The sequence below is a fragment of the Oncorhynchus nerka genome, linkage group LG20, assembly GCF_034236695.1.
Source record: "Oncorhynchus nerka isolate Pitt River linkage group LG20, Oner_Uvic_2.0, whole genome shotgun sequence".
NCBI classification, from domain to species: Eukaryota; Metazoa; Chordata; class Actinopteri; order Salmoniformes; family Salmonidae; genus Oncorhynchus; species Oncorhynchus nerka.
The window spans coordinates 46793112-46809500 of record NC_088415.1 but is presented as its reverse complement, the minus strand read 5'-3'; the positions used below and the strand labels follow the sequence as shown (position 1 = coordinate 46809500).

The window sequence follows — 16389 nt, the reverse complement described above, 5'->3', positions numbered from 1 at the left end:
ACATTTGAATACCTCAAACTCAACAATATTAACACACACTGTACAGATCCAAGAATAATGATCTCATCTCTCCCTCCCTCCTGCTTTCTTTCTCCCTCCCCCTCTCTCTGTCGGTCTGTCTCCATATGTCTACCACACACACACGCACACAGGAGGGTTGCCCAGCGCTGGCGCGAGCACACACACGGAGCCCGGTTGCAGCGTGTGTGTGTCGAGGCCGAACAGGTGCTCTCCAGACAAATTTTAGCAGGCAAGTGGTGTGTGTGTGCCAGTGAGCCCTCCTCTTAAGTCATACCCTGACTTCAAACAAACACACGACAGCCTTGTATATATCCAAGGCCCAACTCTCACACTGACTGGCATAGTGCCTCCCTCTACCTCTACAACATGCCGATTATCTTCTCCTGCTAGACCAGTGGTTCCAGAACATGGGGTCAAGTCCCCTGAAATAGAAACCTTCTGAGAAACTTGTTTTTTATCTTCAAATGGGTATAGAATACAACATGTTAGTGTCTACTAATGGCCTTTTACCCTATTAGAATGAGCTTTCATGTCATTGTGTTGGGACAGCCTTCGGGACCTAAAATTGAGTGAATATGAACACAGTGTTAACTGGGGAATATCATTTTTCCAAGTGGTGTCCCCTCCATTTTCTAGTGTCAATTGGGGGTTGTGTGCAAAAAAGGTTTGGAAACCCCTGTGCTAAACAGCTGGCATTCACACATTAAATCGTTCCTTTTGATATGTGCTAGCTAGTAGTGCCAGAGCTGTCGGTCTGTTTTCCTCGTCGAGTCTTTGGGTTTCAAACCTGTCTGGCGCTAGCATGCACTGGCTTGCACGGAAGTGACACAAATATGGGCCGGCGGCTAATGAAGTGTCTATTAGAGTCATTGGGATGATGAATGTCTTTTGGCCTCATCTCCTCTCACCAGTGGCCTTTGGGAGGTGGCACCAGGAGTTTGCCCGGGCAGACTGCGGGCACAGACTGGTGCAGAGGTGGCACGACCTGCTGGAGTGGAGGAGGCTGCAGGAGGCGTTTACATCCTGGAACCGCAGGGTCCTGGTCAGGAGAGGGGCCCTAGAGATACAGGAGAGAAGGCAACGGGCACAGCTCTCACAGTCAGTCTATAGAGCACAGATAAATAGACAAATGATATCATATGAAATGTCTCCATTTTGACTCAAGTGTGCTCCAGTTAGTTTTGAGTGTGCCTTCCGAGTTTAACATTGATCAACATTGTTTGACCCCATCTCAGCATCCTGCGTGGCTGGCGGGGTGTGGCCGAACGCAGGGCGGCGTGCGTGTGTTACTGCAGCGAGAGGAATGACCGGATGGCCGCACACACCCTGCAGAGCTGGAGGAGAGCCACAGCGCTACGGTCCCGACACACACGCCTCCTCACACACCTGCTGGAGAGGAGGAGGACACAGGCGCTGACCCTAGGGACACTGACAGGTTGGCCTGGCGTCTTAACTTCAACGAAACGTTCTGTCATTCACTTCTTCTTTCCCATAAATCCTCCAGGGAAGGCAAACCCTCAGTGCTCGGCGAGCTACTGGGTGTACAGGCTTTAAGCTCCAGAGCAGGACTGCAGCAAAAGCCTGTACGCCCGGCAGTTCTTCATGAATGCCATGGCTGTTAAAGTGCAAGTGTGTGCTCAATCTCACATGTTGTAGGGAATATGAGGCCGAGTGAGGCGGTGACGCCAAGGTTGTATGGTGGTGCCAGGCTCATCACATTAGAGGAGTTGTGTGACAACCTGCAGCTCCAGACAAGCCTTCACTCCTGGAGGAGGGAGAAGAGCAAGCTCCAGCTAGCCAGGTAGCTATCACCACACTGCTGCTCTCTCGTCTTGGCCTCTTCCCCCCCCCCCTTTTCACTTACTTGCTTTAGAGTATATTTAAACTGCTCTGTCTCCACTTCAATCTTTCCATCCCTCTCACTCCCCACCTGTCTCAGACTGTACTGTGTGGCCCGGGTGAGGGAGCAGGTGAGATTGGCGCTGCAGCGTTGGCATGAGCTGGCGTGGGATTCCCAGGCCTGCAGGGTGCACAGGTTCAGGACTAGACTGGCAGCGCTGGAATCCTCTTCCTCTGGGTTCGGCAGCACCTCTCCCCTCTCCCTGAAGCTTGCTGTGGCAGAGCATAACATCAGCACGGAGCTCAGCGATTGGTCAAACAGCTCCTCTTCAGCACAGATGGACAGAGGACGCCCCCTACTGGCCTCATCCCCATTGGAAAGTCTCAAGACATGGTCAGTCTGTTGAATATACACACACATACTGTTTGAAAGGGAGGTGGTGAGTGTTAGAGTATGACTGATACAAACATTGTGTAACCCTGCTTCAAGGCCTTTTGCTCTCTTCTCCACAAAGCTTCCAGGTCGAGAACCATGTTGATTTTGCAGAGGGTGACCAAACCTTCTGCCTCTCACATCAAAGTCTCCCAGATCACAAGAGCTCACCCAGATTAAAGGTATTTCATCCTGCATTTGTATAATCTCCACACACTCTTGCATCCTTTATCAAAACATACAATAATGCCAAAAGTTTAAAAGAATATCCATCTTCTCTCTACACCCCTTACCTCCCATCTCTCTTTGTCAGGGTGTCATGGGGAGTGTGGTGGGCCGGATGCTACGTCCCTCCCTCAGTGTGGCCTTCTCTCAGTGGAGGGACTATGTCAGAGTCGGCAGGGAGCAGCGACGCCTCATGGGCCTGATGGCAGATGTCCGCAGACGGGCCATGCTTGGCACCGCCCTCAGCCTGTGGAGGAGACACACCCAGAGCCTCAGCACCACAGCCATACAGGTGGTCAGTATTATAGCATTATTATTAAGCCATATTCTACCAGGAAGGCTGAAATTAGCTCCCTACCCTTTCCTCTTTTGATGTTTTTACATTTTGTAAGGGTACCGTACACGATTTAGCGGTCTCAGACAAGTTTGAGATCGGAGACAAAATCCCCATGTCGTTGCCTACTCGGGGCGCGCGGCCGTCACAGACGCTTGTTTAATGTGAACCGGTCAGAGACGCAGTCTGAGGGCTACCTCTCCCATATTTGAGCCGTCCCAGACATCATGATATTTTTTTTTTTTAAGTTTGATTTTATCGGCACAAAATCTCCAATGCTCTTGTAGTGTGAGATGTGCATCGACAAGCTTTGAGAATGGTGATCTGCAATCGCCAATGACGTTGTTTCGCATCACGCAGAATGTGTAGACTCTTGAGCAGGAGCGAAGTCTACTACTTGCCTACTAGTATGCCTTTGTGATTGCCTTTAATCAAAGCATCAAATCGTTACAGCTCTGAAGTTCCCAAGCAATGCTATTCAATTCAGCATTTATTGGCTAGGTATTTCAAGTCTGTATGGCAAGCGTGAATGTCTGACTGAAAATGTTTCATGAGGCTGCTTTGAGCCACAGCTCGTTCTAGCTACACAATCTAATCACATAATTGTTTTCGCATGGTGGTATCGAGAAAGATCACGGCCAAGTGAAGAATCTTGTGTGTGACGTCCCCGTCTGTGCCGCATCGTTTAGGTCGTGCACCACTACGTTGGAAAGACAAAAAAGTACAGGAAAGATGGTTGTTTAATGTGAGAGGCTCAGCGATGTTAAGATTTTGAAAGTCGTGTAGTGTCCACCCAGGATAAGGGTTGTAGTGTCCACCCAGGATAAGGGTTGTAGTGTCCACCCAGGATAAGGGTTGTAGTGTCCACCCAGGATAAGGGTTGTAGTGTCCACCCAGGATAAGGGGTGTAGTGTCCACCCAGGATAAGGGTTGTAGTGTCCACCCAGGATAAGGGGTGTAGTGTCCACCCAGGATAAGGGGTGTAGTGTCCACCCAGGATAAGGGGTGTAGTGTCCACCCAGGATAAGGGTTGTAGTGTCCACCCAGGATAAGGGGTGTAGTGTCCACCCAGGATAAGGGTTGTAGTGTCCATCCAGGATAAGGGTTGTAGTGTCCACCCAGGATAAGGGGTGTAGTGTCCACCCAGGATAAGGGTTGTAGTGTCCACCCAGCATAAGGGTTGTAGTGTCCACCCAGCATAAGGGTTGTAGTGTCCACCCAGCATAAGGGTTGTAGTGTCCACCCAGCATAAGGGTTGTAGTGTCCACCCAGCATAAGGGTTGTAGTGTCCACCCAGGATAAGGGTTGTAGTGTCCACCCAGGATAAGGGTTGTAGTGTCCACCCAGCATAAGGGGTGTAGTGTCCACCCAGCATAAGGGTTGTAGTGTCCACCCAGCATAAGGGTTGTAGTGTCCACCCAGCATAAGGGTTGTAGTGTCCACCCAGCATAAGGGTTGTAGTGTCCACCCAGCATAAGGGTTGTAGTGTCCACCCAGCATAAGGGTTGTAGTGTCCACCCAGGATAAGGGGTGTAGTGTCCACCCAGGATAAGGGGTGTAGTATCCACCCAGCATAAGGGGTGTAGTGGTGGAGCTTCCTTCATATTCAAATCAAATTGTATTGGTGGCGTACACATCTTTTTTGTTGCGGGTGTATCAAATTGCTTATGTTACTAGCTCCAACAGTGCAAAAATACCTATAAGGCTGCGTTGAGACAATGACCCAAGCCCAGCTCAGTTAATGCCTACCATTGTGTCGCTGAGTTGTCCATAATGCTTCAGAAAATGTACATCCCTGGGGCAATAGACACAATGTAAGTGTGAGTAACCTAGTTCATGTCCCTCTAACTGCCTCTGCTGATCCTATAGCTATTGTATGCATTAATCATGTGCATATGAACCAGAGTTATACTGTTAGCATTGTAGCTGTGTGCAGCTCACCCTGCAATAACATAAATAACATGAGCATGTTATGTTCTGCTAAGCTTCCCAGTAAAGCAATGAAAACAAGCAAGCATCCCAGAAAAGTGATAAAAAATAGCTCATGTTAAGAAACATGGTTCAAGAAATCAATAAAACTTGCTAGTAACAGGTGACATTCATATTCTATCTCTGAAACTGACTTTGATAATAACTTTGATACAGTGGTAGCAATACATGATAACATCTACAGAAAAGACAGAAATGCCAATGGTGTTGCTGTTTATATTCAGAACCACATTCCTGTAAATCCTAATGTTAAGTATTGTTGATGTAATATGGCTACAGGTTTTGCCTCAATTAAAGCCCATTCTTGTGGAAAGCTGCTATAGACCACCAAGTACTAACAGTCAGTATCTGGATAACATGTGTGAAATGTTTGACAATGTATGTGATATCAAAAGAGGTCTATTTTCTGGGTGATTTAAATATTGACTGGCTATCACCAGGCTGCCCACTCAGGAAAACTTCAAACTGTAACCAGTGCCTGCAACCTGATTCAGGTTATCAGTCAACCTACCAGCGTAGTTACAAACAGCACAGGAATTAAATCATCAACAGGTATTGATCACATCTTTACTAATGCTGAAGAAATTTGCTTTAAAGCAGCATCCAAATCCATAGGATGTAGTGATCACAATATAATAGCCATATCTAGGAAAACCAAAGTTCCAATGGCTGGGCCTATTATAGTGAATAAGAGGTCATACAATAAGTTTTGTAGTGATTCTTATGTTGATGATGTAAAGAATATGTGTTGGTCAGTGGTGTGTAATGAGGAGCAACCAGACGCTGCACTTGACACATTTATGAAACTACTTATTCCAGTTACTAATAAGCAGCACCCATTAAGAAAATGACTGTAAAAACATGGATCCCCGTGGATGGATGAGGAATTGAAAAATGGTATGGTTGAGAGGGATAAAGCAAAAGGAATGGCAAATAAGTCTGGCTGCTCAACCGATTAGCAAACATACTGCAAATTGAACAATCCTGTGACTAAACTGAATAAAAAGAAGAAAGTATAATATGAAACAAATATGAATGATAGTTGAAAGGTTTTGTGCACCTTATATTTTGTGCAAAAAAGGCACACTCAGCTCCATCATTCATTGAATCGGATGGCTCATTCATCACAAAACACACTGATATTGCCAATTACTTTTATGATTTTTGTTCATTGGAAAGATTAGCAAACTTATGCATGACATGCCAGCAACAAACGGTGACACTTCACATCCAAGTATAAATTATGAAAGACTGGTATTGTAATTTTTAATTCCATAAACTGTGGAAGAGGTGAAAAAAAATGTCTATCAACAATGACAAGCCAACGGGGTCTGACAACCTGGATGGAAAATGACTGAGGATAATAGCGGATGATATTGCCGCTCCTATTTGCCATATCTTCAATCTAAACCTACTAGAAAGTGTGTGCCCTCAGGCCTAGAGGGAAGCTAAAGTAATTCCGATACCCAAGAACAGTAAAGCCCCCTTTACTGGCTCAAATAGCCAACCAATCATCCTTTTACCAACAATTAATAAAGTTTGGGGAAAAAAAATTGTGTTTCACCAGTTACAATGCTATTTTACTGTAAACTAATTGACAACCAACTTTCAGCATGCTGAACTACTGTTCAGTTGTGTAGTCAGGTGCCACAGAGGGTCCTCGGAAAATTACAACTGTCTTAGAACAGGTCAGCACGGCTGGCCCTGAAATGAACACGAGAGCTAATGTTAACAATATTCATGTCAATCTCTCATGGCTCAAAGTGGAGGAGAGATGGACTTCATCACTACTTGTTTTTGTAAAAAGTATTGTTGAATGCACCAAGCTGTCTGTCTAAACTACTAGCACACAGCTCGGACACCCATGCATACCCCACAAGACATGCCACAAGAGGTCTCTTCACTGTCACCAAGTCCAGAACAGACTATGGGAGGTGCACAGTACTACATAGAGCCATGGAACTCTATTCCACATCAGGTGACTGATGCAGCAGTAGAATCAGATTTAAAAAACAGATAAAAATACACCTTATTGAACAGCAGGGACTGTGAAGAGACACACACAGGCACAGACACACTCTTACACAACACATAAGACACACGTACATACAGATTTTGTATTGTAGATATGTGGTAGTAGAGTAGGGAACACACTTAATGTGTTGTGAAAAATGTAATGTAATATTTTTAATTGTATATAACTCCCTTAATGTTGCTGGACCTCAGGAAGAGTAATGGGGATCCTTAATAAATACAAATACTTAACAAAACAATACACACAAATTCCCCAAAATAAAGGAATGAAGAAATATAGAATTATTAGAGCGAGCAATGTCAAGGATCCGGAATATAAATGTATATGATGGTGTATATTGACATTATGGACAGCATATGAATAGAAAGGTGTGTACAGCAGAAGTTATAAAGGATGAGCCTTGATTAGAATACAGTATATACATATGAAGTGGGTAAAACGGTATGTAGACATTATTAATGTGACCAGTGTTTGATGACTATGTACATAGGGCAGCAGTCTCTAAGATGTAGGGTTGAGTACCGGGTGGTAGCCGGATAGTAACAGTGACTAAAGTTCAGAGAGGGGTACTGGGCGGAGGCAGGCTAGTGGTGAATTTTTAACAGTCTGGAGATATAAGCTGTTTTTCAGTCTCTCGGTCCCAGCTTTGATGCACCTGTATCGTCTCCGCCCTCTAGATGGTAACAGGGTGAACAGGCCATGGCTCGGGTGGCTGAAGTTCTTGATAATCTTGTTGTCTGTGTGGATGGACCATTTCAGGTTGTCCGTGATGTGCACGCCGAGGAACTTAAGCTTTTCACCCTCTCCACTGCGGGCCCGTCTATGTGGATGGGGGTATGCTCCCTCGGCTGTCTCCTGAAGTTGACGATCAGCGTAGCTATTCGCTCCGCAAGGCAATCAAACAAGCTAAGCGTCAGTATAGAGACAAAGTAGAGTCACAATTCAACGGCTCAGACACAAGAGGTATGTGGCAGGGTCTACAGTCAATCACTGATTACAAAAAGAAAACCAGCCCCGTCTCGGACCAGGATGTCTTGCTCCCAGGCAGACTAAATAACTTTTTTGCCCGCTTTGAGGACAATACAGTGCCACTGACACGGCCTGCAACCAAAATCTGCGGACTCTCCTTCACTGCAGCCGACGTGAGTAAAACATTTAAACGTGTTAACCCTTGCAAGGCTGCAGGCCCAGACGGCATCCCCAGCCGCGCCCTCAGAGCATGCGCAGACCAGCTCGCTGGTGTGTTTACGGACATATTCATTCAATCCTCATCCCAGTCTGCTGTTCCCACATGCTTCAAGAGGGCCACCATTGTCCCTGTTCCCAAGAAAGCTAAGGTAACTGAGTTAAATGACTACCGCCCCGTAGCACTCACTTCCATCATCATGAAGTGCTTTGAGAGACTAGTCAAGGACCATATCACCTCCACCCTGCCTGACACCCCAGACCCAATCCAATTTGCTTACCGCCCAAATAGGTCCACAGACGATGCAATCTCAACCACACTGCACACTGCCCTAACCCATCTGGACAAGAGGAATACCTATGTGAGAATGCTGTTCATCGACTACAACTCAGCATTTAACACCATAGTACCCTCCAAACTCGTCATCAAGCTCGAGACCCGGGGTCTCGACCCCGCCCTGTGCAACTGGGTACTGGACTTCCTGACGATCCGCACCCAGGTGGTAAGGGTAGGTAACATCTCCACCCCGCTGATCCTCAACACTGGGGCCCCACAAGGGTGCGTTCTAAGCCCTCTCTTGTACTCCCTGTTCACCCACGACTGAGTGGCCATGCACGCCTCCAACTCAATCATCAAGTTTGCGGACGACACTACAGTGGTAGGCTTGATTACCAACAACGACGAGACGTTCTACAGGGAGGAGGTGAGGGCCCTCGGAATGTGGTGTCAGGAAAATAACCTCACACTCAACGTCAACAAAACAAAACAAAGGAGATGATTGTGGACTTCAGGAAACAGCAGAGGGAGCACCCCCCTATCCACATCGATGGGACAGTAGTGGAGAGGGTAGTAAGTTTTAAGTTCCTCGGCGTACACATCACGGACAAACTGAATTGGTCCACCCACACAGACAGCGTCGTGAAGAAGGCTCAGCAGCGCCTCTTCAACCTCAGGAGGCTGAAGAAATTCGGCTTGTCACCAAAAGCACTCACAAGCTTCTACAGATGCACAATCGAGAGCATCCTGTCGGGCTGTATCACCGCCTGGTATGGCAACTGCTCCACCCACAACCGTAAGGTTCTCCAGAGGGTAGTGAGGTCTGCACAATGCATCACTGGGGGCAAACTACCTGCCCTCCAGGACACCTACACCACCCGATGTCACAGGAAGGCCATCAAGATCATCAAGGACAACAACCACCCGAGCCACTGGCTGTTCACCCCGATATCATCCAAAAGGCGAGGTCAGTACAGGTGCATTAAAGCAGGGACCGAGAGACTGAAAAACAGCTTCTATCTCAAGGCCATCAGACTGTTAAACAGCCATCATTAACATTGAGTGGCTGCTGCCAACATACTGACTCAACTCCAGCCACTTTAATAATGGGAATTGATGTAAAATATATCACTAGCCACTTTAAACAATGCTACTTAATATAATGTTTACATACCCTACATTACTCATCTCATATGTACAGTGGGGCAAAAAAGTATTTAGTCAGCCACCAATTGTGTAAGTTCTCCCACCTAAAAAGATGAGGCCTGTAATTTTCATCATAGGTACACTTCAACTATGACAGACAAAATGAGGAGAAAAAAATCCAGAAAATCACATTGTAGGATTTTTTATGAATTTATTTGCAAATTATATGGTGGACAATGAGTATTCCCCCCTCTGTTAGAGCACTATTCAAGTTGTAGTGGGTCTAGGGCAAGTGCCAAACTCCATAGAGGGCCGAGTGTCTGCGGGTTTTCGCTTCTCCCCTGGACTTGATTGATGAATTAAGGTCACTAATTAGTTAAGAACTCCCACTAAGGCGTTACCCCTCACCTGGTTGTCTAGGTCTTAATTGAAAGGGAAAACCAAAAACCTGCAGACACTAGGCCCTCCATAGAATGAGTTTGACATCCCTGGTCAAGAGTGTCGGGTAAGGTGGAGGTGATATGATCCTTAACTAGCCTCTCAAAGCACTTCATGTTTCTTGGGTACAGGAACAACGGTGGACATCTTGAAGCAAGTGGGGAAAACCGACTTGGATAGGGCAAGATTAAATATGTCCGTAAACACTCCAGCTTGCTGGTCTGCACATGCTCTGAGGATGCGGCTACGGATGCCGTCTAGGCCGGCAGCCTTGCAAGGGTTAACACGCTTAAATGTCTTACTCACGTCAGCCAGAGAGAACGAGAGCTCAGTCCTTGTGAGTGGCGGTGGCCTGCAACGGCGGCACTGTTTTCCTCGAAGCGGGCACAGAAGGTGTTTAGCTTGTCCGGGAGCAAGGCGTCAGTGTTCACGACGTGGCTGGTTTTCCCCTTTTTATAATCTGTGATTGTCTGGAGTCCTTGCGTCTTGTGACTGAGCCGTTGAATTGCGACTCCACTTTGTCTCTGTACTGATGTTTTGCCGGTTTGATTGCCTTACGAAGGGCATATTGCTTCCATCTAACAGATCTGCCAACATCGAAGGGTTAGGACCAACTGGAAGGGATAGGAAGTGGATTTGGATTGGCTGAAAGTCAACATGTGTGCCAGTATTCTCGGTCACCTGTCTCACGTACTCCCTGCTTCACACAGGAAACTGCAATTCTGACTTTCTCTGTGGCTCACTGGAGAAGGGTGGTCGCTCACCAAAGGTCAAAGGTCACCCTGCAGAGGATGGCCGACGACTTCCACACCACGGCAGTCCTCAGGAGCTGCTTCTTAACATGGGAGAAAAAGGTAGGGAGTCGAAGCACAATTGCCTCTCCTCCAAGTGTGCACTTGTACACTACCGTCAAGGAATTTACTAGTGTAGGGAATATGATGGAAATCCCATCAGTCATTGCTTACACCAATCCAATGCTGGTATATAACCATACCTTCAAGTATCATTTTTTTAAGGTAGTTAAAATGTTCACTTTGGGGAGAAGGGAGAGAAGAGCAAGTGGGCTAGAGTGAGATATACATTTTCATAATTTACTTTTCTTCGTCCAGTGACATCCAAAAATGCAGACCATTAGTGAGCATAAACACAACCAATCATTTCTCAGCTAGGAAAGAAAAAGACAAATGTTGGAACATTTTACTCACATCGATTTATCCTCCAATAATTTCTAAAAACATTTTTTAATAAGGGTAGCCCTTCTGCTAATGGTATTATGGGTTAATGACATCCTCTCTCTCTCTCTCTTAGCGGACGTTGATTAGAGTAAGGCCAGACCCGGAGGCCCGGGCCCAGCTGGTGAAGAGGGTGGTGTGGCTGCGGAGGAGAGGAGAGAGACAGAGGACCCACAGCACCTTCACCCTCTGGACAGCACGCCTCAGACAAAGCCAGGCCGTCACCGCCTTCTACACACACACCACGCTCACCAGGTTGTGTGACAGAATATATATACACTGCTCAAAAAAGGGAACACTAAAATAACACATCCTAGATCTGAATGAATGAAATATTCTTATTAAATACTTTTTTCTTTACATAGTTGAATGTGCTGACAACAAAATCACACAAATTATCAATGGAAATCAAATTTATCAACCCATGGAGGTCTGGATTTGGAGTCACACTCAAAATTAAAGTGGAAAACCACACTACAGGCTGATCTAACTTTGATGTAATGTCCTTAAAACAAGTCAAAATGAGGCTCAGTACTGTGTGTGGCCTCCACGTGCCTGTATGATCTCTCTACAACGCCTGGGCATGCTCCTGATGAGGTGGCGGATGGTCTCCTGAGGGATCTCCTCCCAGACCTGGACTAAAGCATCCGCCAACTCCTGGACAGTCTGTGGTGCAACGTGGCGTTGGTGGATGGAGCGAGACATGATGTCCCAGATGTGCTCAATTGGATTCAGGTCTGGGGAACGGGCGGGCCAGTCCATAGCATCAATGCCTTCCTCTTGCAGGAACTGCTGACACACTCCAGCCACATGAGGTCTAGCATTGTCTTGCATTAGGAGGAACCCAGGGCCAACCGCACCAGCATATGGCTCACAAGGGGTCTGAGGATCTCATCTCGGTACCTAATGGTAGTCAGGCTACCTCTGGCGAGCACATGGAGGGCTGTGCGGCCCCCCAAAGAAATGCCACCCCACACCATGAGTGACCGACCCACCTCCAAACCGGTCATGCTGGAGGATGTTGCAGGCAGCAGAACGTTCTCCACTGCGTCTCCAGACTGTCACGTCTGTCACATGTGCTCAGTGTGAACCTGCTTTCATCTGTGAAGAGCATAGGGCGCAAGTGGCGAATTTGCCAATCTTGGTGTTCTCTGGCAAATGCCAAATGTCCTGCACAGTGTTGGGCTGTAAGCACGACCCCCACCTGTGGACGTCGGGCCCTCATACCACCCTCATGGAGTCTGTTTCTGACCGTTTGAGCAGACACATGCACATTTGTGGCCTGCTGGACGTCATTTTGCAGGGCTCTGGCAGTGCTCCTCCTGCTCCTCCTTGCACAAAGGCGGAGGTAGCGGTCCTGCTGCTGGGTTGTTGCCCTCCTACGGTCTCCTCCACGTCTCCTGATGTACTGGCCTGTCTCCTGGTAGCACCTCCATGCTCTGGACACTACGCTGACAGACACAGCAAACCTTCTTGCCACAGCTCGCATTGATGTGCCATCCTGGAGAAGCTGCACTACCTAAGCCACTTGTGTGGGTTGTAGACTCAGTCTCATGCTACCACTAGAGTGAAAGCACCGCCAGCATTCAAAAGTGACCAAAACATCAGCCAGGAAGCATAGGAACTGAGAAGTGGTCTGTGGTCCCCATCTGCAGAACCACTCCTTTATTTGGGGTGTCTTGCTAATTGCCTATAATTTCCACCTGTTGTCTATTCCATTTGCACAACAGCATGTGCAATGTATTGTCAATCAGTGTTGCTTCCTAAGTGGACAGTTTGATTGACTTGGAGTTACATTGTGTTGTTTAAGTGTTCCCTTAATTTTTTTGAGCAATATATATATATATATATACACACACAAACAAAACATTATTTTCAAAGGTATAGGGGATGAAGAGAAATACAGGCACTGCTGTGGATGCTCCTGTAGTTTCATTAGCAACGTTTTGACCGCAAAGGGCATTTTGTTTAAGTTTCACTTCTCCTATGTGGGATTTTATTGGATGTGTGCACATTACTTATCATAGGATTTCTCCTGACCAGTACCAAATCCCTTCTTTCCCTTCCCTACGTGTTTGTGTAGGGTGTTTACGGCGTGGGAGCAATGTGTCCACTCCCAGAGGGAGATGAGCGCTCTAGCCCGGGCCCACCTCCACCAGAGGCTGCTTGGCCAAGCCCTGGCCCACTGGAGGGGGTCTGCCACCCGCAGCCTTGAGTTCCGCAGGAGAGGCCAGGAGAGACTGGCGCTGGGGGCCAGACAGAATCTGCAGCGCTGGAGAGATCATACCCACAGTGGGTCTCGCTTAGTTATCCAGGGGCCTGTTCAGGAGGATTTAATGTTCCAGAGCATTCAAATAGAAATGTATTGAGTAGGAATAATTCATGTCTGTCAGATATAATAGAGAATCTTGTCAGCTCTTCATTCTATTTCAACAAAAGCGTTTACATTTCTCTGAATACACCCATTTTTCCTGGTCGATTCCTGGTAGAGAGTGAATGCACACTTTTGTTCTAGCCCAGCCCTAACACACCGGAGTCAACTGACCCACTAACCACCAAGCCCTTGATCAGTTGTTCTGTTAGGGCTTGGCTATAACAAAACTGTAACCACTGGCTGTCCCCCAGGAATGGGTTGAGAAACACTTTGAGTGTGTTGTATCAGTCACTGTACAAGGGGGGATAGTTTTACAAGCAACTCCACTTTTCAAACATGTCACACACTTCATGTAAGCAAAATATACACTTGGAACAGAACTTGGCATTGCTACATTAAATCCCCAGTGCAGTCAATTTAGTTTATCCTGTGTTTTGTATCAGCTGATGAAACTAACACTGTGTGGTTTCTCCAAAGGGATATGTGAGCTGAGACAGCTACTGGGTCAGTACGTGGCGAGTGAGAGAAGGGCAGCGAAGAGGAGAGCTCTACACACCTGGGTCCAGGCCACTGTGAATGTCAGGAAAGCCCAAGACGTACACCAGCAGGCTTTCATGAGCAGGTCAGTGGCAGTTGGGGACATGAAATGTTCAGTTCCATTGCAGATTGAACATTTCACTGCAGGAGCTCGGGCTACTTATTTATAAAGCGTCTCAGAGTAGGAGTGATCACAGTGTATGATCCTATCAATATTGCAGTCTACTTTTAGCTGTTTGTATGGTAAGGTATGTGATCGGGCTGCTCAGAGTAGGAGTGATCACCGTGTATGATCATATCAATATTGCAGTCTACTTTTAGCTGTTTGTATGGTAAGGTATGTGATCGGGCTGCTCAGAGTAGGAGTGATCACTTTTAGCTGTTTGTATGGTAAGGTATGTGATCGGGCTGCTCAGGTAGGAGTGTAGGATCATCAATATTGATCATATCAATATTGCAGTCTACTTTTAGCTGTTTGTATGGTAAGGTATGTGATCGGGCTGCTCAGAGTAGGAGTGATCACAGTGTATGATCCTATCAATATTGCAGTCTACTTTTAGCTGTTTGTATGGTAAGGTATGTGATCGGGCTGCTCAGAGTAGGAGTGATCACCGTGTATGATCATATCAATATTGCAGTCTACTTTTAGCTGTTTGTATGGTAAGGTATGTGATCGGGCTGCTCAGAGTAGGAGATCATATCAATATTGAGTCTCAGCAGTGTATGATCCTATCAATATTGCAGTCTACTTTTAGCTGTTTGTATGGTAAGGTATGTGATCGGGCTGCTCAGAGTAGGAGTGATCACCGTGTATGATCATATCAATATTGCAGTCTACTTTTAGCTGTTTGTATGGTAAGGTATGTGATCGGGCTGTGACGGTCATGTAATTTTTGGATCAGTAATTTGCCAGCCAAATGGCGGTCTCTGTAATAACTGTTTAAATAGCCCCAAAAAAGGGTGTTGCCTGTGCTGCTTCTGCACCTTTCTGTGTGTCTGTGGAAAAGTTAGAGAATGAATAATTTACCAATTTTTCACTAAATTAAATGCCACTACCAGTGGTAGTCAGGGCCTCATTACTGATGGGCCCTCAGGGCACGGGCCCCCAACCTATTATTATTTCTGGTGGGAAGGCCTCCAACGAAAACTTACTTAGGGACCCAAAAGGCTAGAGCTGGCCATGCTCAGATAGCATATGAACATGGTATAAGCCATGGCAAAATGTGAAGAAAAGCAGGAAATTTGCTTTAAAACTGAAAAACTTTCTTCATGGCATAATGTGTCAAATATAAGTTATCATTGTTAGTAATTCCATAGCTCGCAAGCGACTCTCAGGAACATAATTGTCAGCTTGTGAAAATGAAACATTTTAGTAGGGGTCCTCGCCCAGGGGCTCATAATATTTGTGGGTCCATGACATTAAAAAGTTTGAAAACCCCAGTGTTAAAACACCTTGCAGAAACGTACTAAACCGCACAAATGCCTGGCTGTCCTGACTTCCAAGGTTTTTATAGTCAACTGAAACGAATCATGAAAAACCATTTAAACTGAAATAAAATAATTAATATACCATACTGAAACTAACTAAAATAAAAACCATCATGAAATATCTTTAGCAAAAATCTACGTTTTTCAAGCTTTTGGGGGGTTTTCAAGCTACTGAATGTGGTGAGTAAATGCTGCCAGGGAAATGGCATGTTTCAAAAAGCTTAGCTTGTGCATCACAATCACTAACTAGCTAACAGGGGAAAAAAACTTCTAGGTAGCTAACTTGATTCGGTCACACTATTTGGAAAGTCCCATATAGATGATCTGTAAAAAATAAAATAAAAAGGGCTTTATATATAAATGTGATTGATTGTCACACTTGAAGGCACCTTAGTTTCTCTCTGTGGACATGTAATATTAAAACAATGGATGATTTTACGCATATCTAAACTTTTCACAGTAGCTGGACAAAGATCCAATTTAAAGGGAAAGAATGTCCACTCACCGTTCTACTGCTCCCAAATAGGCCTATGTTTTCTGAACACATTTGGAACCATCTTACAGTTCACATCGCAGTCACACATCTCCAGATGTTCCATTGCATGCCCTCTATGGACGTTGCAGCCTTAAAACCAGGAAGTTGAATCATGTAATAAGATTGGTCGTAATGAAATTAAATGGAAAAACAAGCAGTTGCTTTTTAAACAGCAATAAATACATGTAATGATGTCATTAAATCAGCAAGATAAGAAGACAGGCATTGCTGTTGAACCAGCCTTCGTTATAGTAGGCCGAAGGGTTTTGAACATATGAAATGGAAAACAAGCAGTTGTTGC

The 16389-nt window shown here is 45.9% G+C and overlaps 1 protein-coding gene across 1 annotated transcript in view; it reads left to right on the top strand.

The window, feature by feature from the left end:
- Nucleotides 1–16389, top strand: part of LOC115101915 (uncharacterized) — an 89474-nt gene that overhangs the window by 7236 nt on the left and 65849 nt on the right. Inside the window, exons 5-15 of the mRNA XM_065006062.1 lie at nt 153–250; nt 933–1119; nt 1257–1456; nt 1678–1822; nt 1961–2254; nt 2376–2475; nt 2607–2813; nt 10633–10776; nt 11231–11409; nt 13238–13446; nt 14006–14150. Coding sequence (XP_064862134.1) covers nt 153–250; nt 933–1119; nt 1257–1456; nt 1678–1822; nt 1961–2254; nt 2376–2475; nt 2607–2813; nt 10633–10776; nt 11231–11409; nt 13238–13446; nt 14006–14150 — 1908 coding nt within the window. The remainder of the gene's footprint in view (nt 1–152; nt 251–932; nt 1120–1256; nt 1457–1677; nt 1823–1960; nt 2255–2375; nt 2476–2606; nt 2814–10632; nt 10777–11230; nt 11410–13237; nt 13447–14005; nt 14151–16389) is intronic.